Source organism: Toxotes jaculatrix, chromosome 14 (genome assembly GCF_017976425.1).
Source record: "Toxotes jaculatrix isolate fToxJac2 chromosome 14, fToxJac2.pri, whole genome shotgun sequence".
NCBI classification, from domain to species: Eukaryota; Metazoa; Chordata; class Actinopteri; family Toxotidae; genus Toxotes; species Toxotes jaculatrix.
In genome coordinates, this window is record NC_054407.1 from 23,630,708 (window position 1) to 23,656,643 (window position 25,936).

The 25,936-nt window shown below is 41.9% G+C and overlaps 1 protein-coding gene across 1 annotated transcript in view; it reads left to right on the forward strand.

The window, feature by feature from the left end:
- The window catches only part of vipr2 (vasoactive intestinal peptide receptor 2), a 34,196-nt gene extending 24,614 nt beyond the window's left edge, over nt 1-9,582 (forward strand). The window contains exons 5-13 of the mRNA XM_041055240.1: nt 1,320-1,417; nt 2,067-2,199; nt 3,143-3,293; nt 3,679-3,739; nt 4,728-4,797; nt 5,757-5,848; nt 7,059-7,188; nt 7,294-7,335; nt 7,779-9,582. Of these exons, the coding sequence (XP_040911174.1) occupies nt 1,320-1,417; nt 2,067-2,199; nt 3,143-3,293; nt 3,679-3,739; nt 4,728-4,797; nt 5,757-5,848; nt 7,059-7,188; nt 7,294-7,335; nt 7,779-7,952 (951 nt within the window). The 3' untranslated portion in view covers nt 7,953-9,582. The remainder of the gene's footprint in view (nt 1-1,319; nt 1,418-2,066; nt 2,200-3,142; nt 3,294-3,678; nt 3,740-4,727; nt 4,798-5,756; nt 5,849-7,058; nt 7,189-7,293; nt 7,336-7,778) is intronic.
- Nucleotides 9,583-25,936: the final 16,354 nt, after the last annotated feature.

Sequence of the window (25,936 nt, forward strand, 5' to 3'; positions counted from 1 at the left end):
CAAGATGGAGAAAACAGAAAGTCAGATCATCTCTCAGTGTTCCACATATTCTGAATCAGCTTTTATTTCTCTGAGTAAAAGGAATTTGACTTGGTTAATTAGTGTTGACACATTACAAGACATTTCACAACGCAGAGCGGGAGCAGGACAGAAGGTCACAGAGAGTTCAGGCTGGATGGACTGCAGGGTCTCAGTGTTCCCACTGTTTGCAGCCCGTTTTCTGTTTCTCCTGAAATATCTACAGTTAGTTTGTAGAATATTTTATCTTATTATTTCATGTTGTAATCTGACGTCACGAAGCAGTTTGTGGCTGTGCTAGCAGCGTGGCTGTGGGGAAAATAAAAAGCTTGCTGATGTCTCATTGGCTGATATTTTAAATAATCCCTCTCTGCTTTGTAAAAAATGAGTCCAGATTCATGTAAAAAAGAGATGTCACAGGTGAGTAAAGTTTTAGATCTGTGTGTCTTTGTCTTCACATTGGAGGCAAATATCATATGCATTTTTAAGTCAATAGCTCAGTTTCTGTGCTGCATATAATAAATAATAATAATATAACCATGAAATCAGACGTCTGCTCTCCTGTGTGTTCATACTTTTTGGCTCCGTGCTGTTGTGTAACTGTGGCTTCGTCCTGTCTGTTCGTTTGGCTCATTTTGGGTCAGAAATGGAAGCACTGAATTGCCTATTGTGCTGTCCTGCCTCTCTCTCTCTCTCTCTCTCTCTCTCTCTCTCTCTCTCTCTCTCTCTCTTTCTCTCTCTCACACACACACACACACACACTGCTGTCTCGCCCTCTGGCAGTGATTTTTACCAGTAATGCCAGATCTGCACCCATAACCAATAATAATAATCACAGTCATTTTAATCATAACATAATGCTGATAAATGAAATGTGAAAGTCCATTAAGATCTTTGATCTTCACATTATAACACTCGCTTCCTTACTTTTCAATCTCCCTCTTCGTGTCTTAGATTAGTTGTGTCTGAACAGCAGAGCAGAAAAACACACGGTGCAGACGACGGCCATCTTTGTTCTGCTTGTATTGCTTGACAGCAGATTAGCTTTGTTAATATTTTGTGCATACGTATGGTTAGCACCACGTTATTTATCTAATATTTATCTCTGTCACTGTATATTTTGCATAAACTACGTTGAGGTATATGTGCACTTGAGTGATGTCAGCTCAGTCTGGCCTGTGTTGCTCAAACAACTTGTTTCAGTAGTTTGTAAGTTCTGGGTTCAGAAAGATTCAGAGATGTCAGAGATGTATGAGAAGAGCGATGACTCACCTCCTCCTCTGTCTGTCCTCTGTCCTCAGCTGGTCTTCTACATGGTCGTGCAGACGTTGTACACTCTGGGCCACAGTCTGTCTCTGATCGCCCTCACCACAGGGAGCGCCATCCTCTGTATGTTCCGGTAAGACCAGATATCACAATATTATTACTCCAGATAAAACATTAGTGGTCCCTGTGGGGAGGCTGAAAAATAAATAAATAAATAATAAATAAATAAATAAATAAATAAATAAAAATCCAGTTTCTTTCTGGTGTTTGGTTTGTCAGCAGAGTCTGAGGAAGCGCCTTTGGATTAATTGGATTTTAATGAACAAGCACTGCAATTAGACACATTTTCATTTCTCAATTTTATGATTAATCATCAGCAGATATGTTTGTGTGTGTGTGTGTGTGTGTGTGTGTGTGTGTGTGTGTGTGTGTGTGTGTGTGTGTATGTGTATGTGTATGTGTGTATGTGTGTGTGTGTGCGCCTCTCGGTTTGCGGGTAAATTGGATATTTTGTTAATTTAAAATGTGTTGATTGGAGCGTTTTTGTTTATTTATTTATTTAAATTATTATTATTTTTTTTTTTGCTGTTGGGATTTGTTTTAAAAAGCCTCGGGGGATTTGACCAGAGCAGTGAAACTTTTGAACTTAATGTGGTAAATATGCATAAACCACGTCTGTGAAAAGAAATTTTAATCAAGACACATAATTCAGTTACTGTTCAACACATCCTTTTGTTTTTCCATCACCTGCATCATGTTGTGTATCTGTAACACCTGTGCAGGAAGCTCCACTGCACCAGGAACTACATCCACCTCAACCTCTTCTTCTCCTTCATCCTGAGAGCTGTGGCCGTGCTGGTGAAAGACGACATCCTCTTCAACCGAACCTCTCAGTGCTCCAACCAGCCGTCTCTGGTGAGGGCAAACCCTGCTCCCCCCAGCCCGTCCCCCCTGTCCTCCCCGTCCTCCCCGAGCCCAGTCGTGTCCTGAGGGAAGCGAGCGGGCGACACACTCGTGTTAACAGCACAACTGTCACAGAGGGGAAACAGTTCTAGTGTGAAGCTGAAATTGAAAATGTAAATTAGGTTTTACAGAAATGAGACACTGCATTTTTCTATTTACTTGTATTTTTTTTTTGCAAACTTCTCAGCATTATCAACACGATAAAAACTGACAAACCATCTGCTGTGACAGGTAATTTACTGATATCAGGACTTAATTCAGTTTGACTGACTATACGTTGTCTAATTCAGGGAGAATGAAGAACCTCCTCCTCAGCCACATGCTGTGTAATAATGATACCAATATGTCACTGAAAATCATCTGCATTTAATAAAACACGCTGCCAAAAATCTATCAAATTACCATTTGCAGGCTTTTTCATGTGGCTTTTAAAGTTTGCAGGGGACAGTAGCTGTAGTTAAGTTGGACTCACAGCAGTTACAATGGATTCCAATGGAGATCCAGAGTCACAGAAAAAAAAAAAGTCAAACATGTCCATAGAAATTTCTCAGACCATTCCTGCACCTTAAACTGTTTTCATTATTCATCATTACAGATCAGATATTTCATTCATGTTTCAGTTTTTTGAATAGCCAGAAGAATTTAGACTAAAAACCAGCAGCCCCCAGTTGGAAGTGAAAAAGTCTAAAAACTAATTTTATGCCTGAAGTTCTCCTCCAGAAATTTCCCTTTTTGTTTCCTCTCATTTCTCTATGAGCTCATAGAGACCCATCACTGCAGTCACACACACAAACAACCCTGCAAAGATAAACAACGCGATGCTCAGAGAAGAAAGCTGTAGGTATTCCTATAACATGCATCATTGCCCATGCTGGATGGTTTGTGTGTTTTCCAGGTGGGATGTAAAGCCAGCTTGGTGTTTTTCCAGTACTTCATCATGGCCAACTTCTTCTGGCTGCTGGTGGAGGGTCTGTACCTCCACACTCTGCTCGTCGTCATCTTCTCTGAGAACAGACATTTCATCGTCTACATGTTCATCGGCTGGGGTAGGTTTTTGTTTTCTTTTGGTTTGTTTTTGTGGTAACTGAATAGCTACATGTCAGTGTGTGGATCAGTCTCAGAGTTTCCAGCAAAGAAAGTTTGGACTTAAGTGAAAGGTGTGAAGCGAAAATCCTTCGTTGTCACTCGCAAACTTAAGCATAAAAACTATTTATCAAACTTCTATTGAAAGTGAAAATGCTTTGAAATGTCAGAGAGCTGCAGAGATCTGTTAAGTTGTTGAAGAGCAGGTGACTGCAGCACAGAAACAGAGCTGAGCACACCAACGTTTTCTGTCTGACAACAACAACAACAGTCTGTGATTGTCTCAGATGTAAACAATAGATAGATCCTGTTTCATCATACCAATGTTTTCCTCGTGGCTGTCCACAGGAATCCCCACTGTGTTCGTGTTTGCGTGGGTGATGACGAGGATTTATCTGGAGGACACGGGGTGAGTGCCACCACCAGCCAATCACTCATCAACGCGACAGCGTGATACAGTTTATTTGTGCGCGTCGTAATATCCTTCAAGACATATTACATGGATTAAGTTATTAAGACACATTTTAATAAAATATCATTATTTATTATTTATTTATTTTTGCATCAAGCTTTGCATCACGTCCGTAAATTACCCTGTCAGCAGACAGACAGATGAGTGTGCGGCTTGGTTTCCAGAAATAATATCCCACATGTCAAAGAGCATTTTAGCGGATAACTCAGCTGGAGAGATTTGCATTGAGTATTCATCATATGAGCCCGGTGCCTCGGACCCGCTCGGCCTCTCTGCACATTATTACCGCTGACACTGCAGCTTATTACTGAGTCGCACTGAGTGGGTGTATTCTAAACCTGACGGTGAAACAACTCTGCAACAACAATTACAGAGCTGAGCAGTGTGATAACACAGGATGGGAATGATGCAGCTCCGCACTGTGGGGCTGCATCATTACTATAAATTGCTTTTAACCTGTGACCTAATGGCATCTGTTGATAAAGGCAGTGAAATGCAGCTGAAAGCTCGAGAAAAAAAAAAAAGAAAAACAGACTTTGAGTTAAGATTTTTTAAGTGTGATCTTTGTAGAGACTTGATAGAGTGACTCACCTTGATGTGAGATTCAGAGGCATTTCAGCCTCAAGTGATGGTTCCATCAGGCTGTGTCAGGTTTCACAAACAGCTGGAAGGGTCTGAGGGTAACCGGAGAGTAACAGAACAACATGAGGGAACATCAAATATTTGTGTCAGCAATAATATCAGCAACGTGTTGCCCCAGTGTTGGAGGGCTGGAAAACATCTGCTGAACATTTGCTGAGCAGGTAGTAGCCTCGGCTCTCCCTCTGCTCGTAACCACCTCCACTTTTCTGTTCCTGTTGTGTGTTTTACAAATGTATTATAAACACTATAACAGTAACATTATGGTTGTTTATGGCGCCCTCAGATGCTGGGAGAGAAATGACAACCCCATACCCAACTGGGTGATCAACGGACCAATCGGATTTTCCATTATGGTAGGCTGAGCACCATTAATGCTCCTTTGGTCTGCAGCTGTTTCGTTTATCTTTTAAATGTGAATAATCAATCAACGCGTCAAACATGTTTTCTGTCAGTAAAGTTCAACAGTTGCATCAAATTCGACAGGACGATGGGAGGACCAACATTCATGTGCACGTTTAAAGTCTGTTTGCAGTGTTTCTGTCCACATGCGACATTTCTGTTTACAACTCATTGAAGGAATGTGACGCTTAATGAATAGTTTAACAAATCTACAGGCATCAGTGAGCATTCTTTTTAGCAGCAGTAACAGCGACATAATGTGTCGGCGCCCCATGTCTCAGGGTATTAACTTCACAGGATTTCCTGCTGAGTGTATTCTTGCTCTCCCTGTGGGTTACGTAAGCTGTTTCAACCTTTAAAGGTCTCAGCAAGGAGAAGTTACTCTTAAAAGCAGATGAAGGTCTTTATGTGATAAGTAAGCCTGTTTATGCTGCTGCCAGACATGTAAATGTAATTTAATATGATTCACATAAAGAGATAAAGCTCAAAAGACTACACATCCGAAAAATAACTACATACAGTTTGTCATGTGGCATCTTCACTCAGGTTCCAGGTGGGTTCCCATGGAATGAAAAACACTGCAGTTGAAAGCTAATTTTAGCGGCTTCACCACTGAACCTTCGCTTCGTTCTCTCCCCCGTTCCAGATTTCATGTGCAGCACAGAATACACATCAAGCTTTTGTAGTAGCTGGTCCTTAATTTCATGCTGTATTACAGCTGTCGCTGGTAAAGCTGCAACAAGTTGGCTAATTAACGTTAGCTCTGTTAGCTCTTTGTTTTCGATCTGAACTTTCCCTTCAGTGTTTTCAGTGGGTGGGAAAATGCCCAACATGGAAAAATAAAATCACCCTTATGTGTTTCAGAGGCCCGGTTGTTGTGAGAACTCCTCATTATTTCTTTTCCGTCTCCAAGGTGAACTTCATCTTTTTCATCAGCATCATTCGGATCTTGGTTCAGAAGCTGAGGTGTCCCGATGTGGGCGGCAACGACCAATCACAATACAGGTATCTCACATGAGGCGAGGATTTGATGCTGTGTAAAGGTGTGAACAGCGAAAAGCTACGCAGAGATCATCTCCTCTCTGCCCTCTTGGATATGTACTACAAACCTGTTTTTTTTTTTTTTCCCAGCATGCATCCTGAAGGTGAAGTTGTATCGACATGTACGTGTCATTAAGCAAACACCACATCTGCTCAGTCAGTGTAAGCTGCTGTAGATAAGAGTGTCAGCTAAATGCCTCAAAATAAATCTATATATATATATATATATATATAAAAATAGAGATAAACAGATAATCTGAGATGCCCAGAACATTTTTTATTCCCCGAGTGTTCGATGTCTGGAAGGATAAGAGTGACGCTGACGCTCATTCAACAAGACGTTGTTTCATGATGCAGCCTTTCTGAAATGGAGAGTGGGGGGGTGAAACCTTTACATCTCCATGGAGCAGCACATTCTTGCACAGTTCAGTTTCTGTTTAAGTCTTTGCTTAGTCAGAGGTGGTGTGTTTAATCTTCAGGCAGTTTTACCCTCCAGTGAAATCTGAGCTGTGCTGAGTTGTCAGGTATTCTCATGTCTTGCGGCAGCGGGGATACGAGATTCAGAGAGAGGTGATGAAAAGCCTGGATAAGCCCGGTTTGTTCCACTGCAGCGTCTCCTGTTAGTGTAACTGTAGATTCAGTGTCACTGCAGTGTAGCTGAGTGTGGGTCTGAGCCGAGTCGACAGCTGGAGGGTGATACTGGGAGAGAGGATTTTACCGTCTTATATGGGAGTTAGTGGTAATGCAACACTACACAAATGTATTCCGTTCTCCAAAGCCCACCTTCCCACCGCCATGTAGATCGTTTCAGTCTCGTTTGAGCTTTTGAGATGAAAAAAAAAATTCAGAAAGAGTTTTAACCAAGTTGAAACTCTTATTTATCTTTCAGTGGACAGAATATTTTTCATCCACATGGTTAGAAGAGTCTCTGGGGATTTTAAAGAAACTTTCAGTGCAACAGAAAGTATTTTTAAACGGCCCTCTAGGTTATTCAAAAGTGGCTGGTTAACTGTGTTTTAGAGAAACTGATGGTTACCTCTGTGACTCCAGCGACTGGTGCTGGGTGGGCGGTCGCTCATGTATGATGTGTTTGTATGCATACAAACTAAAGTACTTCTGAAAGAACTAACATACACTTTGGTGCGACAAACAACCGTTTGTGTGTTCCTCTCAGGAGGTTGGCCAAATCCACTCTCCTGCTGATCCCTCTGTTTGGGATCCACTACGTGGTCTTCGTTTCTCTCAGTGAGTCCATCGCAGAAGATTATAAAATATTTTTTGACCTGGCCCTCGGATCCTTTCAGGTGCTGTATAACTATCACTGCTTGTGTTAATCTTCATGTTGTTGATGTTTGTTGTTCCTGATGTTCGTCATTTTTTAAGATTGCTGTGTTGTTATTTTTTTTCAGGGTCTGGTGGTGGCCATTCTGTACTGTTTCCTAAACAGTGAGGTAGGAGCTCATGTTGTGAAATGACTCAGTACAGTATGTGGTACAGCTGAGCAGGGCTGAGTGTTGTACTTCCAGTCAACATCCATTTGTAGAAAACATCAGTAAAATATCGTCATGAATGTGCCTGCAGCCAGCTGATAACATGCTTATTTAAAAATGCAAAGCTCCATTTCAGTGTTTCGTAGAAACATTTGATAAGCTGTAAATCATTTTAGCAATTTGTTTGGTTTGAGCTAAAATTTGTGAGTGTGTCCTAATTTTGTCATTATGATTTTTTTTCATTAAAAATATTTTAAATCACGTTATCCAAATATCCATAACGGCAGTGCTAACAAAGCAGACACACCATGGTCAGACTGGGAAGTAGAAAATCCTCACTGTACTTTGATTCACTGTTCTATCTGTTTATATCATTTAAATCATTTATTCACTCGTTCGTGCAGGTTCAAGGCGAGCTGAAGAGAAAGTGGCGGAGCATGTGTCTGAACTGCCGTCTGAGCAGAGATCACCACTTCAACAGCACCTTCGCGTCCAGGAACGGTTCAGAGCACACGGTGCAGTTTCACCGCAACTCCCGAACCCAGTCCATCCTGCAGTCAGAGACCACAGTGCTGTGAGGACCAGGGGGGTTCTAACACGTACAGTCTCCATGTTGGCCGGGGGTTAAATAGTTTTACAAAATGATTTTAACACTGTAACCTGAGGTGAAATACCACACGAGTGGAAACGTTTCAGAGCAGATTTTGGTTTTAGCTTTACAAATCTCAAAATGTCCCCTTGATTGGACCTAAAGTGGATCTGATCCATCCCATAAGGGTGTGCTAGTGTTTGCTGCCAACAAAGAGCCATTTGTACGCATGGTTTTAGTGTCATGTCATCTGAGTGAGCCAAGAAAGACCAGGGCGTGTAGGCAGTCGTCGCAGCATCCACAGCTTCACGTTTAATCTGCTTCTCCTGGTGCACATGACGGAGGTATGAAATGTGCATACTTGGGCTTGTATGTGTTATACGTATAAATTCAGTATTTATTGAAAAAAAAATTAAAAATGTGTAAGAGAAACGGTGCCATTCTTCTCTTCAGGGTCGGCAGAGCTGTCTGCTTTAGATTGGACTCAAACTGCAAAAAACAGGACGCTTTGTCCTTACTGTCCTTACTGTCCTTACTGTCCTTACTCTTCCTCTTACACCATTACTGTGTCTAGTATACAAATGTATGTATGTTTTGTGAAAAGGGTGTTTAAAATCAACAGTATTTCTTGCAAGTGGCCTGGAATGGGAAATATCAGGCCACCAAAATAAGATAAAACAACTCTTTACTGAGAACAAGAAAATCTTGCTATACTGTTGTTTAGGTTAAATGGTTTGCATAACTGCTCTGGAGCTGCCACATTGGCCTACCATTTAAATAATGTGTAAGCCATGTACATAATGAAACAAGACACTGTCCTCCCAAGAAAAACAACAGTATGAGTCTTTCAGAAAGTCCAGACAGAGGAGGTCAGGGTGGAGAGGTGGAACAGCAAAATATCTGACTGTCGACCATGACCACAGTCATTTCCTGACTCTAACCAAGTAGTTTTCCTGGCTAACCTTAACCAAATCGTTGAGTCGTACTTTTCAAACAGTGACATATAACGGATTCGTAGTAGTGTTGCCAGAAAGCGCTTCCTTGTTGTCGACTTGCTGAGGCAAAAATGTCAGGTGGACAACTTGTACTTTTAATGACTGTTTCTTCACCAACAAGGTTTGACTCAGCCAAGCAGCAGAAGCAGCAGCTGCTTGTGTCGGGTAACCTGGGTTAATGGTCTTCAGACACACGTCATCTGAAGTTTCAAAGTTTTCGTTACGTATCAATAGCAGCAACTTTTTTTTTTCTTCAAATAAGCAGGAAAAGGTTGTCTCTTTTGTGACAGTATGGTCCACAGTGGCCACACCCACCCATCTGATACTTGAAGTTAAAGTCACTGCTAAGAATGATTCACAAATGCATTTTAACCCAGGACAGAACACGAGCCCTGGATATTTAGGATTATGGTAAAAACACTGGTAAATACATTGTTGTGTATTGATTTTGTACCGATTCACGATCCAAACTGTCGTGACGGACTGTATCATTCTTAATGTACATTAAAATGCTGTGCATGCTACAGACCCTTTATCTGTGCCATGATAGTTTTCACACTGTGCTCGCTGATCTGTCCTAACGAGAAAACGCAGGTGCTCAGACTGAAGATGTCATTTAACTGAAAAGGGAAACTTTGTGTGTCCACTGAGGACTTCTGTTGAGACTGGTGACGTAACCGTATGTCACTCGATTTGTCAAAACAACCAGTAGAGTTGTAATAGTCAAACTAGATAGACAGCCTGGGAAACTCTGCCTCAGAGAGGACGTTGTGTATTTCCCAAATACGTAACGAGGTTTCTGTGGGAAGCCTGTGAGGGATCATGTCCTGTGGCACTGTGTGCAAACAAAGTAATAAAACAAATTCACCAATTCAAAGTCTTAAAGTGGAGGTTTGCACACAGCTGTTTATTTGAACCCACACCCGCCTACTTCTGCAGGATTTCTATCCTCCGCCTGCTCATGTAGAGATTTTGATCACTCCCTCCCACATCACTGTTTTCTGTTGAAAATCCTCTTTGCCCCATCCCACAGGGAAAATAAGACATACACATTTTTTTTGCCGTAATCTGAAGAAATGCAAATACACGACTGTTTAGTCATAAGACAACTGTTAAAGACTGTTAGAGACAAGTGCTGCCAAAAGGCGTCAAAGTAGATGTAACATGCGGGATCACAAACCAGATTTAGGAACGTCACATTTCAGTGGTGACAGTGTTCGTGCTTCCCCAAAAAAAGGTTCCGTCTATAGCCTTCACAGTGTGTGAATTTAATTTTTTAATGAAATTCAAAGGAGGTTTTGTCTTCTGTCAGATTTCAGTGAAATCTGAGGGAAGTTCAGGCCTTGAGCGAAAAAAGAGCTGTTTAAGTTTTGGTGCAATCGGTGCCACCGTGTGGCCGTTTAAAAAGCTTAATTCTCTAATCACGACCAGAAATTTTGTGCTATGTCAAATTTCTCAACAGTACCAATGTGTAACACCATTACAGTACAATTAAAAGTGTCTTTAAAAGAGGTTTATATTGTTTAATTAAAACTTTCATACGTACTTTTCTCCAGCAGAAGCACAGTCACCACTTACAGCAGAAGCACCAGATGGATACAGGAAAATAAAATAAAATAATAATTCTTTGCTCATCAACATGTATAATGTTGGTATTATTCATGCAGCAAGTGTTATGCAGCAGTTGCATGATATTCTCAGTGTTTGCCTTTTTCATTGCTGTTGGTTTATGGCTGTCAATGTGTCATTTTCATGTAGGATCTAATGTAAAATATGTCAAAAGATAAGAAAAAAGAAAAGCTTGCTGTTTTGCAATGTGCTATGTTTTTCTTTTACTTGTATTTAATTGTTGCCACAAGACAAAAAATTCTGGTGACACTTGACTTAAGACATACAGAATAAGTTTATTGTGAGCCATCACATTTGATCATTACTGATTATTTATTCAGAATACTCCCTCCTACAAAGATCTTTTGTGAAGTTGTTGTCCACAGTCAGCTTGATATAATTAGGGTGAGCAAAATAAGGAAATGATTTTTTTCTAAATTTGGCCAATGTTGAGGCAGTTGAGGGAATCTACTGGTTTTTATGTTATAAAAAAGGCTGTTATTTTCATCCTCAGATTGCTTATTTCGTTTGACCGACAGACCAAAACCCAAAGTTACTCAATGTCCTGTCCTAGAAGGCGGAAGGAAACCAAGAAATATTCATATTTAAGCAGCTGAACCAGGGAATGTTTTCACTTGTTTGCTTAAATAGAGATTTAAATGATTGTTTTTCAAAATCATTACAGATGGATCCTCTGTTGATCAACTAAAGAATTAATTGACAATTTGTTTCAGCTCTTAATTCCATTTTTGCTCGCCTGCATTTTAAAGGCGCTGTCAAACTCGGTGAGGTACAAAAATAAATTCATTCATTTATAAAAAAAAACACACACAGAGGCTCTCACAGCTGCCACACAGCTGTATGCCTTAAGGAAAGTGTTACCAAATATCCTACAAACAAGATGTCACCATGTTACTCAGTGTATCATAAGACGTCTATGTGACTATAAGTGGTTGACAGTATACAAAACACTGTCGACCACATGCAACACACACAGTCGAGTGATTCCATGTTTAATGTTGACTGACATGATGCTGAGAATCGTGTCTTTATTGAACACATGCATTTGTATTGAGACACCATGAATGTCATGCAAAAGATGATTGATAAAGGCTATCTTTGTAAGCACTGCGCTGTGTGAGTGAACCTCTTTCATTTAAAACTGTTTGTGCTTTTTAAAGCCAGTTCTAGTTAATGAGAGGCAACAGGATTTCCAAGTAACGAGGTCCCACAGAGTCGCCCCTATACGTTCCTTCTGCAGAGCTAATGCTATGCTCACATTATGGATGACAGCGATGTGGGTGTCCCATGTTAATGGGAATCCAGTGCTTTCGTAGTCTTACTCTCGTACTTTCACCTGTCCAGTAAATGAAGCTTTGTCACGTCCCCATTTTGGTTCAAATGTCCACGAGACGCTTTTAAACGTGTCTTCAGTATTCTGTCCTTCAGCAGGCACATTTCACATAGTTAGGGTTGTTTTGCAACATTTTTTACACGTCGAAAACACGTTCACTGCTCATTCTTTTATCGATGTGGATTTGTGGCTTTAACCTAAAGTCTCTGCATCCCTGAATGTTTCAGCAGGTATACAGAATACCATGAGCTTATTTTCTGCATTGAACATCGATCCCTGATTCCCCTGTTGCACCCACGTTCATAGGTCTGATCAGACATAGCTGAAAACACTGGTGTGGGTGTGTAGGTTGTTTATCCACAGGTAAACTTTGAAAAATCTTTATGTCAGTAGGCTGAGGGGAGAACAGCACCATCACATCATACTGTTCTGTTTACGTTTCGAGTCTAATGGTTGCTGGTGTCTGATTTTAAAAAAAAAGAAGAAGGTCAGATGAGCTCACTGTCAGCCGACTGTACCACTCTGCATATTTATTAACAAAGATTCTGAATGAGGGAAGAGGAAATTGTTATTATCAGTCTGTTTAAATGAGCAGGGTGAATCACAACCAGTCGCCCCACCTCCGTAAAGAGCGCTGTCTATCAGTGGCCCTCCAGTCCTTTTAACTGCTCTCTAATTATCTGCTTTCATCCATCAGATAAGAGCGTGAGCAATGAGCTGCAATCTATCTGACTCTTCAGTCAGTGCACACACACATGGCTGGGGCAGAACACAAGCTGTGCTTGGAAAACATGTGCAATGCATAATGAATTTTAATTAAAGTGCCCGGGGGCTCTGTCTATGACTCTGTCATAAAATCCTGTGCATCATTAAAAAAAATTTCATGGCTGCATCTGTCATGACCTGCCCCTCTGAGTGACTCTTTCCCCACACTCATTTACTGCTTCATGTTTTATTTTGAAATTACCTTCCTGTCTGTTAGGGTTTTACTTCCTGTCTTGTTTTTTTTCCCTCCACCTGTGTGATTGCTTGCCCCGCCCTGATTAGCTCCACCTGTGTTACCCCTGCCTCCTGGTGTATTTAAGCCTGTTCCCTTCTCTCACTTCTGTTTGTCACCTTGTTCTTCGGTCTAGTTTCCTCTTCCTGTTGCAGAGTTTGGGATTTCCTCGGTTTATTTCCTGCCTGCCTGGACTCCAGGTTTCTTCACCTGCCTGCCTGTAAGTCAGCCTTTTTTTGTGGGTTCTTTCCCTGTGTTCATGGCTTCTGTTTTTCCTTCACTGCCTAAAGAGAGTAACGATCCTTTGGTGAACAGCTGAGTTGGCAAACAATTGAGCTCAGTTTTTTACACAAGCATGTTTGTGGAATAAACGCTTGAAATGTTTATGCTAGAGACATTAGCTTTAAAATCACTGTGTTAATGTTAATTTATTCCAGCCTGCTGCTGTCACACTGGGTTACTTACAGCCACAGAACTGAGCTCCATGACTTTAATGAGGAAATTTAAATCCTCAGCTGTTTAAAAACTGTTTGAAATCCTTAAATTCTGACTATGAACATGCCACACAATTAGCAGAGGTGTATTTAAGGATCTGATTTGCTCATTGTGGACTGTGTTGGTACCTGTGTTCGTCCCAGAGTTCGTTCCTGTGCTCATATCACCTGCGTTTGAGCCAGTTTTCCTGCCTGAGTCAGCCTCCTTGGTTTTGTCTTCTGTGTTTGAGCCTTGTGGACATACCGTTGTTGCTGTGTTTTGTCCTCCACGCAAGAGCCCCTGAGTTTTCTGTTGAGTTTGTGTTCCAGTGTTAAACTCATTCGTGGATGGGTTTTGTTTTTCTGATTTTTTTTTGTCTGGCTTCACAAATGTATTGCCGGTGATTTTTGGTTAAATAGAGGAAATTATTTGCGCATCCATCCACCTCGGGTGTCTGCATTTGGGTCCTTCCCTCATGTTCCTGGCCACCGGAGCTCACGACACACTTACATTTTTTCAGCTCAAACTTCAACAGAAAGTGATATCGCAGTCGGCCAAACTGTTTGATTAAACACAGCATCAGAGATGGAAGACACAATTTAAAAAAACAAAAAACTTTATAGTGGCTTACAGCTTCTTCATTTTTCCACATTTTTTTTCCTTCATCTTCCCCCTCTCTCACGTCCTTTCTACATGTCGGCTCCATCCTCAAGGCTGCTTGGCCTCGAGGTGGCGGTCTGGATGTTCAGTCATCTCTGAGAAGACGAGCTGCCTTGATCGGAGCTGACAGAGCAACTTGAGGCAAAGACACCACTAATTGGGAGGGAGAAGGCATGCTGGGCGAGGCGTCCGTGTTAGGGCGATGACTGAACACTAGGCTTCACGTTGCTGGTTGTTGTGCGTGAAAATCAAAGTCCTCCAGAGGGGGAAGCTGATTCTCTACTGCAGTTTCTTTAACAGACAATAATACAAACGGGGGATTTGGAAAGCGAACAAAATGTTTTAAAAGAGGAGCATAGATCATAAAAATCCAGAAACCTTCAAATCTTTGAGCCATTTTACTGAACTGTGAAGTTCTGCAGCGACTCTGTGTCAGCTCTACTGCTGTACAGTTTGACAGATTATTTCCACTCAGTTCAACAACTGTTGTATGTGCTTGAGTTAAAAAAAAAAGATACACAGGACACTGAGAACATTTGTTACAGACAGGAAAAGGGAAAAGATTCGATACTTTACTGCCATATCAACATAATTCATTGGAATCTGTCTCAGTGAGGTCGCTTTAAACACAGACAGGAAAAAACCAAAATAGTAAAACCACTTTCTCATAAAGCACATACTACATTCAAAAGTGTAAAACAATGTAAAATAATCAGGGAAGCATGAAACAAATACGTAAAATAAAACCCAACATGTAAGAACACCATGGGTAAAACACTGGCACACTGTCAGGGAATTTGCAGCGACATCAAACAACCTGCTAGATAAAATGTTTTAAGTGCTTTAAAAACATTTGCCTTATTGCACAGTTATTTAAACCCACTGCGTGGCCTGCAGGAGATGGGCAGCTTCAGGATATGTGCTTCTCTGGAACCTGGATGTTCTGGTCTTAGTGCGTCTTACTCTGTTACGAGGAAGGGAATTTAAAAAGTTGTTAGTCAGGAGGAGACGGCTCCTTTTGGACTTTAAGCCCCTTCTTTAGTAATCCAGCCTTACAGATTTCTGCCAGGAGTGTGCGATCATACCCATCCATTCTGGATGCAGTGTGCACCACTTGATCTCCAAGAACTACAACATTTTAAAAAGTTATAACATTTAATACGTGGCTGCAGACAGTTCATAGTCTCTGTCTGAAACCTTCGACACACTGATCTCTGCACACTTACTATCTTTCCTGGTGGTTCTCTTGGACTGTGTCACAGCGATCTTTAGGTTTTGTTGGTTTATAGGAGATTTTTGCCTTTATGTCTTGTGTGAAATGGGATTTGCTAAATCCATGAGGTTACGTAACAAGCACATTCCTGTTTAGTCATAAACAGGAACATGCCTTGGTTGCTTTGTGTTTAATTGCAATCATCGTTCAGTTGGATTGTCGTAAAACTGCGTTCACTAAGTCCTGTGACTCGTACTCTGTTAGCTCAGTACGGATGTGTACGATGAGATACTACTGTCTGCACTGTAAATCCCAGCTTCATGCATAATATCACTTTCTCATTCATTTTCTTCAGTGAACACGTCACATGCTTCCTCCCGTGGCCACGTTTCAAACGGCATGTTTTTTAATGAGCAGCTAGTGAGAAACACATCAGGGAGCACGAGGAGTCGGACGCCCCTCGGCCATCTGGCTGCTCCATCTGTGGGCGACAAACATCTGTTCGCCTGCGACTTTCATCTCAGGAGAATCATGTTCGCTGATTCACTGAAACTCACTTTGTGAGGAGCGCGAGGGGTCTCACCAGGAGCTCGACTCACCGACACAAACCTGTTTAACAGCCTTTTAGTTTTTGTCTGTGAGTCAGTCCAGGCTACATGCAACTCGGGCTCGGCCAGACATACCTCGGACATACCTCTGTGCTCTCTTTTTATTGTGCATGGCAGTTTAGGGGGTGTTTCTGAACATGAGCCAGCTCCAACACCTGAGCCTTTCTGGTAACACCTACATGAGCTGCTCACCTGAGCTGCAGGCGATGTGAAACGAGCAGTCGCGTCCGTCTCTGTCTCAGGACGTTCAGGGTCTCAGAGACAGGAGAGATATGTATTTATGCGCGGAGGAAAAGAAAAATGTGAAATAGACACGGGGGCAGAGGAAGGTCGGTGAATCTGGCAGCTGCTCTGATTAAGGTGGTGGAATGTGGTCAGATGTAATAGTGTTTCTTCCACTTTACGCTGCACACATGCTCGTGCTCTGTACAGTGACAGAGGAGAGGATGTGATCGATGTCATTATCTGTCACTGTGCATCGTTTCCACAGCGCAGGCAGGTGGAGGCAGCAGATACTGGATAGTCTGTCACAGACGGAGTTACCTCAGCAGTTTGCTATCAAACCACTTCTATTTCCAGCTACCTGGACTTTAATGCGTTCACCGCTTCTCAGAGTTATCAGCGAGTAATAATGTGATGTTTTGAACTGTCCCAGTCGGCGTTTTCAGGTTTCTGAAAGCCAAGATTGGATGTTTGTGGTGATTTGAAATCGATTTTACTCTGGTTGACATCAGCAAAGGGAAATGACACATTAACAGGGACAGATCAACAAGAAGCAAATTATTTATAACACAGGAAAACCTGGCTTCAGCTCCAGAGTATTAAGTTGTATATTTGGGTGGTTTCACCCCTGAGACATGGTACGTTTAGGTCCTAAATGCTTGTGACTGTGGATCAAAGGAGTTGCAGGAGCATCGATAATGTAATGAGAAGCTTCTCGTCCCTGTTTTTCAGGCTGAAAAAGAGAGAAACGAAACACCGAATTAAATGATTTGGTAGAAACAAAGTGAGAGAGAGAGAGAGAGAGAGCGAGAGAGAGAGGTTTGAACTGTTTGGTGGAAAACCAGGTGGTTTGGTACAAATGGGGAAGGAAATGGTCGGACTGGAGTATTCATTTCATTTCATCTGAGGACAAACATGAGTTCACCTGTTCTGATGGCAGCAAAGAAAGAAAGGTGTTCACAGCGCTGCACTCGGCTCATCATCACCTTTCCAGGTGATGTGCCGAGCTCGTTAGAAAATGGCTGCTTGTTAACAAATCCATCAATCATGGAGAAACATGAGAAAAAAAACATTTAACACGTAAGCAGCATTTTCAAATCCATCCACACGCGTGTGACTTCAGACACATATTGTTTTGTTGATGTAGACGGTGATGAAGCAATAATGATAATGTTTTATTTTCTTTGTTGTGTTGTTGCCAAATATGTGTAAAACTTTCAAAAAGCTGGTAACACCGTGTGTTATGGTTTCCACATTTCTGCAGCCTGTTTCCTGATATTTATCTGTAAATTTAGGATATTTCCTTATGCAGTTTGGTACATTATAATAATGTAAATGGAGAAAGTGTTAATTGAACTTAGTTGAAGAATAAAGGAAAACATGTATTCAAGACTGTGATTTTTCTGTCATTAAAAAAACCCGTCTCCACAGATGGAAGACTGAGGACGCACTGCTCCAGCAGAAGTCATCCTTTCATCACTGCCGGAGCACTGTGAGTATTTCTCTTTATTTATTTTCTCTGATGTGTCCTCTACCTGTCACTTGAATGTGGTGAGATTCGGTCTGAGAGAGCTCCGAGGGGACGTGACCGTGTGTGTTTATGTGTATAAATGGAGGGTGAGTGGTTGATAAGGCTGACAGCCTGGCGTGGGCAGTTGATGGCCGGTGGAGGTGTGACGTCGCCGGGGTTCAGGGGTCACAGACGGAGTGTGTAGTTACGGTAACGACCGGAGGGGTCAGGAAGGCGAGCTGTCACTCCGCTTCAGCCGGGATGTGTGTGTCTGAGAACGTGGCCAAACCTGGAACGAGCTGCCGTCAATCACGCGCGAGCCAACACTCTACCTCATCACCTCGAGGGAAGTTCAAACAAATTGATTCAAATGAAAGTCAAATTTATTTCCTGCGCTTTTCAGCTTTTGTTGACCTTCACCTTTCCCACAAAGGGACGCGTCTCGTCCTTTTTCTTCAGCCTTCTGCGACCTGAGCAGAATTTCTGATGATCAAGCTGAAAGGTCCAGCTGCTTTGAAAACTGATTGTAGAGTTACATGTTTGGATTACAGTGTTTTTGAACATGAGATTAGCACTGTCAGAGCCACTTCCACGAATTATCACGTTATTCTGTCTATATTCAGTGGATCTTTGAAATGGTGTCAGAGGATTAGAGAGAGAAAAGCCAGCCGTGCCCTTCATACACAGAAACTTATAAATATCAGTCTTTTCATTTTCTTTTTTGACATTAGGGTCTCTGCTTCACCAAAGCTTTTTACACAGGCACACAGCGTGGTAGGAGACCTGGACCAGATAACATTAGTGTCTGATGTGCTGTGCAGAAGGGGTATTTTCACTTCATTTGAATCAGTCTGTCGAACCAGAGAGTCCCTAATATATGGAAACGTACTGTGGTTGATGTACTGTAATGAGAGCCCTCAAGTTCTGGATGAGCTTGGAACAGTTGTCCTCAATTCCTTAATGGTGAAAAGCTGTGAGACGCTGGTTGGACAAGAGATAATGGGGCAAATGGACAAACTTTAGTTTGCTTATGGGTACAAATTCCAAACAGCGTGTTAATTAGTGAGCTTTGCAGATGTCGCCTCGTGTCTCACCAAACATGAGAGCGGTATCTATTATTATTATTATTACCCAGACGATTATTAAAGGAATCACTTCAAAAGCTCAGTTTCAGTGCTACATGTAAAGTCCATGCAGTGAGGCCTGCTGGATTCTTGTGTCAGTCTGTGTTAGAGTCAAGATGTCATCAGATGAGACACACACACACACACACACACAGGCCTGGCTGACGTCCTCAGGATAACATCACCACTCACTGTCGCTGTCACACATGAAAGAATCTTTTTTCTCTGATTGCGGTCGCTGCCTCAGAGCTGCCTGACAGCAAGTGAGTATCTCCTGGCAGGAAACTCTCAGGAAAAAAAAAGAGGATATTCTGTTCTCAGTGGAAAGATGTGCCCTGTACCCTGTAAAGTTTCTGAAAGTGCCTTTGTGTTTTGTTTTGTTTTGTTTTGTTTTGTTTTGTTTTGTTTTGTTTTGTTTTGTTTTGTTTTTTTTGGTTGACACAATTCACTCTTTGTTTGCCAGTTTTAGGGTTAACTCTGTTTTTCCTTTCTGGCTCCTTCAGAATAAAAGTGAGAACTCAGCTTTTATTTCCTAAATTCCAGCTACAAACATTTTAGATTTTTGTATATTTTGTATTTCCTGTAACACACATTTGCAGAGTCATTTGCAAAGTGACGCCCGTAGCATCAGGCTGGTGACGTGAGTTCACATCAGAAGGAAGAGAGAACAAACACGTGGTGAATGGATGAAGGATGAATTAGTCATTAGTAACGATTCTTTCAAACAGGAACATGCTGTGAGGAAAGAGCAACATTAAAACGCACGCGAATCGATGCTAAATGCTTTAAAATTATTTCATTTCAGGAGGAGGAGGAGCTCATTCCGTCATTTTAAGAGCTCTGAATTGAGCTTTTCTTCGCTTTTCTGCGCGTATATAATCAAAACTGAGTCTGCAATCTGTCCATACATCTAAAACTGGGACAACCCAAAGAAAAATAAATCGCTGTAAGCCCATTTGTCTTGCTGCTCATGAATTAGACAAATGAAAGGAAGGAAGGAAGGAAGGAAGGAAGGAAGGAAGGAAGGAAAGGAAGACAAAAATACTTCAAGCTGGCACTTTTAACAACTTCACTGCGATATGATGACAAACAGCCTCTGGTTCAATTTGTCCAAGTATTCTGGGACAGTGTATTTGCAAGAAGCAGTCTTTCCCATATTTCAGTCAATTGGATTTCTCTGAACAAAATTAAATGCTAACTTATCAGGGTGGCAAAAAAAAAATTAAGGAATTCATTTTCTTGCTCAAGGGCTTTTTCATTAAAGTGTAACTTTAACACCAGGCTGAAAAGCAGAGTTTCACTCTGTGCTGATATTATGTGCGACTTAGCTCCCGTCAAAGAAACCTGAGCTCCTCTGAACACAGCTACAGTTCGGGAGTTTGCGATCTGTTGTGTTTCTTTTTTCATCATCACAGCCAGCTTGTGAGAGGCTCAGAGAGCCGTGCGCTTACGTACAGTAACAGTTGTGAGTGTAGGTCAACATGCCGGTGACTTTCACTGAGATAAAGGCTGAAGTTTGCTTCATTCTTCGGCTTTTTCGACCCTGAAGCAGACGAGAATGGGATTGAAACCTGGGTGCTACGTTTAGGTGGAGGTGTAAATCTCTCCTGCTTCAGTAAAACTGGCTGAGAATGTCACAGACACTAGAACGCTTGCATTTGACCATCTGTCTCCACTGAATCGTCCTCACCTGCTGGTGCAGCTTGTCCTTTTGGTTTCAGTTTCCACTGTGATCCACACCTGCTGCTTTGGTTGTGTTGGTTGGAGCCAACATCTTTAATCTACGGCTTAAAGTACCTGAGTGATGTGTCAGTTCAGTTGTTGTTCTTTTTTTCTTGTTGTGTGTAGACAGTGAGGCACACACACACACACACAGTCTTTCCTTGGATTAAGCGGATTAAGGAGAACAGATGATGAGGTGAAATCAATCAGGCTGCAGATGTGGAAACAGATGGTTGGATGGAGAGAAAGAGGGAAAGTGTGTGTGTGTGTGTGTGTGTGTGTGTGTGTGTGTGTGTGTGTGTGTGTGTGTGTGTGTGTGTGTGTGTGTGTGTGTGTGTGTGTGTGTGTGCGTGTGTGTGTGTTTTAAAACCTCCTAGTGCCCTAAGACTGATTCCATGTTACCAAAACATCTTTGGTGTGATTCCAGCTGTGGATCTTTATTGAATATTTTACACCTCTTTCCACAAAAAAAAAAAAAAAAAAAGATAAAAAAGGCCGAGTTAGTAAAGTTAGAAAAGTTAGTGGGATTCATCCTCTGGGCACCAGTAACGTGTACAGATTTCATGTCAGTCCATCCAGTAACTGATGATATATTTCACCCAGGACTGAAGTGCCGTCAGCATGGCCAAATATTAAATTAACCTCGAACTAAAAATACATTAATTTCTATATAACTGCCCCTCTATTCATGAAAATGGAACACTAAAGTATGTCATACCCAATACTCAATAACAAGGAGACTCTTTTGCCTTGAGGTCATGAGAAGTTTGGGACAGTGAAAACTGGGTCAAAGATGCAATGAAAAGGAGACAGCTGAATGTGAAGCACAGTCCAAGGTGAAATCAGACATCTCTCCCTCTCAAGTTTCATCTGAAGTGTCTTTTGTTGCTCCAGTGCTGTTGTTGGTTGTTTTACGTATCCTTGCTTAAGTCGCCTCCAAGCACAGCTAAATGATTAGTTTGTCATTTCAGGAAGCTGCTGTTCGCTTCCTCGCCAGAGTTAGATGGAAAAATTGAAACCACTGCCGCGTCTGTACGCCGAGTACGCTGATTTTGAGCAGTGTGAGTCCGTCGCTCACTCCCGTATTTATTTGCTTCACCGCAGATGAATAATTTATCACAACAGAGAAAATGAGACGCAGACCACATGGTCAGTTGTATGAGGAAGGTTGTGTGAGGAAGTCAGCGGTCTCCTAACGTGGGAGAAGCTGTAGTTGTCAAGATAATTGCAAAAGTAGACTTTTCTTTCATTTGTCAGCTCCATCAGCTCAGCTGGGACCTGATTACCCACACAGGTACAAGTTCAAAGAAACTCCACCGCTCCTTCTCCCTGGGGCTTCTCGTTTCCTGTGAATACTTGATTGAAAAGCTCTACATGTTGTTTCTTCTTTGGTTAAAAATGTTCCTGCTATAGGCACAATTAATGACTTTGTGAGACCAACGTCATTTAAAGTCCAATCAAACTGAAAAACACTGCCAACGTTTCGTGATTGTACATGTAGAGGTCACAAGGTGCAGCTGAGGCTCATGGGAGCATCATTAGCTTTGCAGGTGTTTGTTCATAAATCAGTGTTTTGGACAGTTTGACCAGACGATGGCCTCAGATGAAAAGTTAGGGCATCAGCTGTGATAGTTGTGAATATCACAAATAACGCTGTAGGAAATGGGAGAATCACGAGAGCTTTTTTTTTTTGTTTTGTTTTTTTGTGACTACTTACATTTAAGTGCATGTACTTCATATACAATACATCTGTGATCTGTGATTGTCTCCTGATATTCAGTATCCTGTCATGTTCCCCTTGCTATAGGGATCTAAACACAAAATATCATCACCACATTCTCGACTTGGAGGAACAGGGAACGGGTACTGCTTCACAGGGAGGGCTCGTTCTGTGTCCCCCAGCTGGTGACAACCATGTCAAAAAATCTTACAGGTCACTGACCTTGTTCACCACTTTCTGGGAACAAGACACTAGTTCTGTAATTAATGGGCACAGTGCAGATCCTATGCAGCACTTCAGTCCTTTGTATGATCTGCTAATGAGCTGATTAAAGGGCCATGCTGCAGTGACATGAAGCCAAACGTTGGACCTCTTGTGGGAAAATCTGGCGCGCAGGCATGTGTCACATTTGTTTACTCACGGATCGATGTAGAGCAATGTCAAGAGACGAAGTCCTACTGCTCCTCTATCAATCATCGAGTCGGACAACGAGGCCGAACCAGCAGGCGACTGGAAACCTCCAACCAGGCTTCGCTTTGTTTCGGGAAACAATGTTCTGCTGTTTACGTGCTGCTGGCGCTCTCTGAATAAATCTGCACTTTTGTTTTAACAGAAACAGTTAGTGAAGGTTCCACTTTTTCTGTTCCTCTGAACGTCTATATGGAATCATCACGTTTTTAAATTTCCTTCAGTATCAACCCACTGGCAAGTTCCACTGACAACAGACTACCGCCTTGCGTCTTGTCTGTTTGTCTTAGTTTTACCGACTTTGTTTTTTAACCATGTAAGACCAGGTAAACTTCCTTTCTATCTCACCTGCTTTGCCTCTTTATCCTGGTGGGCAAGATTTACCACAGATCAGAGGGAAGCTCATCAGCACCAAACGTTAGCGAACAACACAACACAAAAATGCAAGTGGTAAAAAAAGCTTTGAGGAACAAATTGTTTATGTAGGGAGGTGTTTTTTTTTTTTTAGTTTCAGTTCACAAAATTCAAACTACTTTAAAAAAATCATTATTTCATCTTTTGCCTTAAATTTGTAAGAGACTTCAGGGTGAAGTCACGTCCTGAGTCTAAAATTGAAAAGAAAATTACTGTGCACACAACAATAAAACCATCTTGTTTTCAGTCATTTCTTTATCATGGGAAACAGGATAAAAGGAAAAGCTATGACCAGATTTGACTGAATTGAAAATGAGCCGACTGTAGTGCAGCAAGCAGGTATTAGCTGTGCAGGAGGGATGCTGAATACAAACGCCTTCTCCAGACACGTCCTCAGTGTCACTTAACATTGCAGCCGCAGGTGAAGCTGCTGATATGTTAATCCACAGGATGAAGCATCACCGACTGCAGCTGTGATAGTTTGTTTTTATCTTCCTGTGCCTCTGCACCGTCAGTTGCCCTGTTCAGACCTGGCATTCTGATATTCTGAATACGGATATTTTTAAATGCAAACTCAAGACTTATCTCTCTAGTCTGGCTTTTAATTGAAGTTTATTTGTTTATTTATTTGTTCATAACTGTAAAGCACTTTGCGTCACAATGTGTTTGTATGAAAAGTGCTATACAAATAACATCTGACTGACTGAATGACTGAAGACTAAATGCATTGTTGTTTTTAACCAGCAGGAGGCAGCAAAGCGCTTTGCCCCAAGATGTTTGACGCACTCGTGATATATCTCCATGGGCTTTTTGAAATTTTCAGACGTCGTGGTCAGAGCCAGCTTATCCTGTTTGTACAGCTTGTATTTGTGTCTCGAGTTGTGTACTTACACATGTTACCGCAGAGTGTGAGCAGGGCCAGTGTGTCTACATGCAACTGCATACAGTCTGCATGTCACAGCACCAGTGAACCAGTGTGACTTATGACGCAACACCAGGTCACCAAAAGAGTTTCAGGCTGCCTCTGAGGTCTGACTGCTTTATGTTGACTCATGTTTTCATTCTGTTATGTCTTTTTTCTTTTCTTTGTTTCCCACTGACCCTCTGCATTGGTTTGTGCCCCTGTTACAAATGCTAGAGGCAGGCGGTAACTGAAACCCTCACGTGTAAAACTGGCTGTCAGATTTGAAAGTTCTCCTCTGCAGGAACTTTGAACCTGACTTTATTGAGCCCGGCAGGTGTTCATTTGAGTCCCTGGCGATTTAATTGGGCAGCTCCTTAGTGTGAGCTTGTGTGTAACAGCATGAATGTCAAGCAGCTGGGTGCCAAAAAGCGGCACGCAGGCCGTTATAAATATGGATAAACAATGTTAAGCCAAAGACTAATGCTTGAATCTGAAGCCGGCGGAGGAGCTCGTTGCTGCTTCCGTCCATGGGGTCAGTCCACACTCTCATTATACACCTCCACCCCACAGGGTTCATCACCGCTGTGGGGTCAGAATCACACAGCTGCAATTTTGTTTTCCTTTCCTTGCTGTAATTCAATTTTTGCACGGTGGACTGAGTAACAGTCATGTTCCTTGGGCGGACTGATTAAAAAAAGCCTTTTTATTTTTCCACGCGTAGATGTTTTTGTCCTTTTAGGGGGAAAAAAACACCTTCACACATCTGCTTGTTTCTGTGTTTTTAACTTCTGCATCTGCAGGGTTTCCAGCTCGTGAGCTTCTGTAAACTATAGAAAGTTTTCTCATGCTTGTTTTCTCTGTCATTAACAGATGGGATCTAAAACCCTGTGGATCACATGGTAATTTCTTACATGAAAATGTGAATGCAAGATGTTGTGAGTGTCTTCTGGGTGTTTTAAAATCTGCATTAATCAATACTTTTAGCTGCTCGAGCAGCATGGCTCTGGGGATAGCAACGTTTGTCACTCGATGCATCACTTTGGCTCAGACTAACTATGAAATGTCAGCCCCAGCTGTACCTCGCGCTTAGTCCAGGGCTGAATTTCTTTCCCAGTTCACTGCTTAGTTACTCTGCTGTGTTAATACACTTAGTAAAAGTCCACTATGAATTGATTTGGATCATAATGATAATTTGGTTAAATATGAAAGTTCTCTAACTGCAATTCTAAGCAAGTTTTTATTTGTTTCTAATGTGTCTACTGGGGGACGGACCTGAATGACATTAACAGTGTAATAAGATTTTATATGTGCAGTATACAGGGTTTGCATTTAGATATAATGGAGTTTAGTTTAGTCTTTAATCTGTGCTCTGATGAAAAGCATGAAGCGGCATGAACGAATGGTGAGAAATGAGTTGATGACTGACAGCCCGTGTCTCTAGATAGAGCAAACTGGTTGGTTCCCTTTGTAACTGTGGCCTGAAATAAAATGAAAGAAAGCGAGGAAAAAAAAGGGATCCCAAAAGAAAAGGTCTAGTTTGGAAAGTAACTTTCTCAGCACTTTCCCCGTCGTTTTCCCATCAAGCATTTCTGCCAGTGAATGAAATACGTCTGTTGGAGTTTTAAAGCGGCCGTGAACTTGTGGAAAACTTTTGTGCGTCGCTTAACTGCAGCTGTGAAAGACACATTTTGTCAGATGTGGCTTAAACATTACAGTGGCTCTGCAGACAGCTACTTCATTAACAGCGCGGCGTCTGATGGATTTATGGAAAACAAAGACTGTTTTACCGCCACAGTCGGGTTTAGCCTGTCTGACACAACAAAGAGTCAGCGCCTGCAGCTACAATTAAAGGAAATCTAATCCATCAGTGGAGGTTTGGAGAGCAGCTCAGAGTAGATGACAGAAGTACAGTAGGTGAAGAAGAGTCAACGTCTGCCTAGTTTTAATGAAACATAGCCTGCAAGCTTTCAGTTCAGGCAG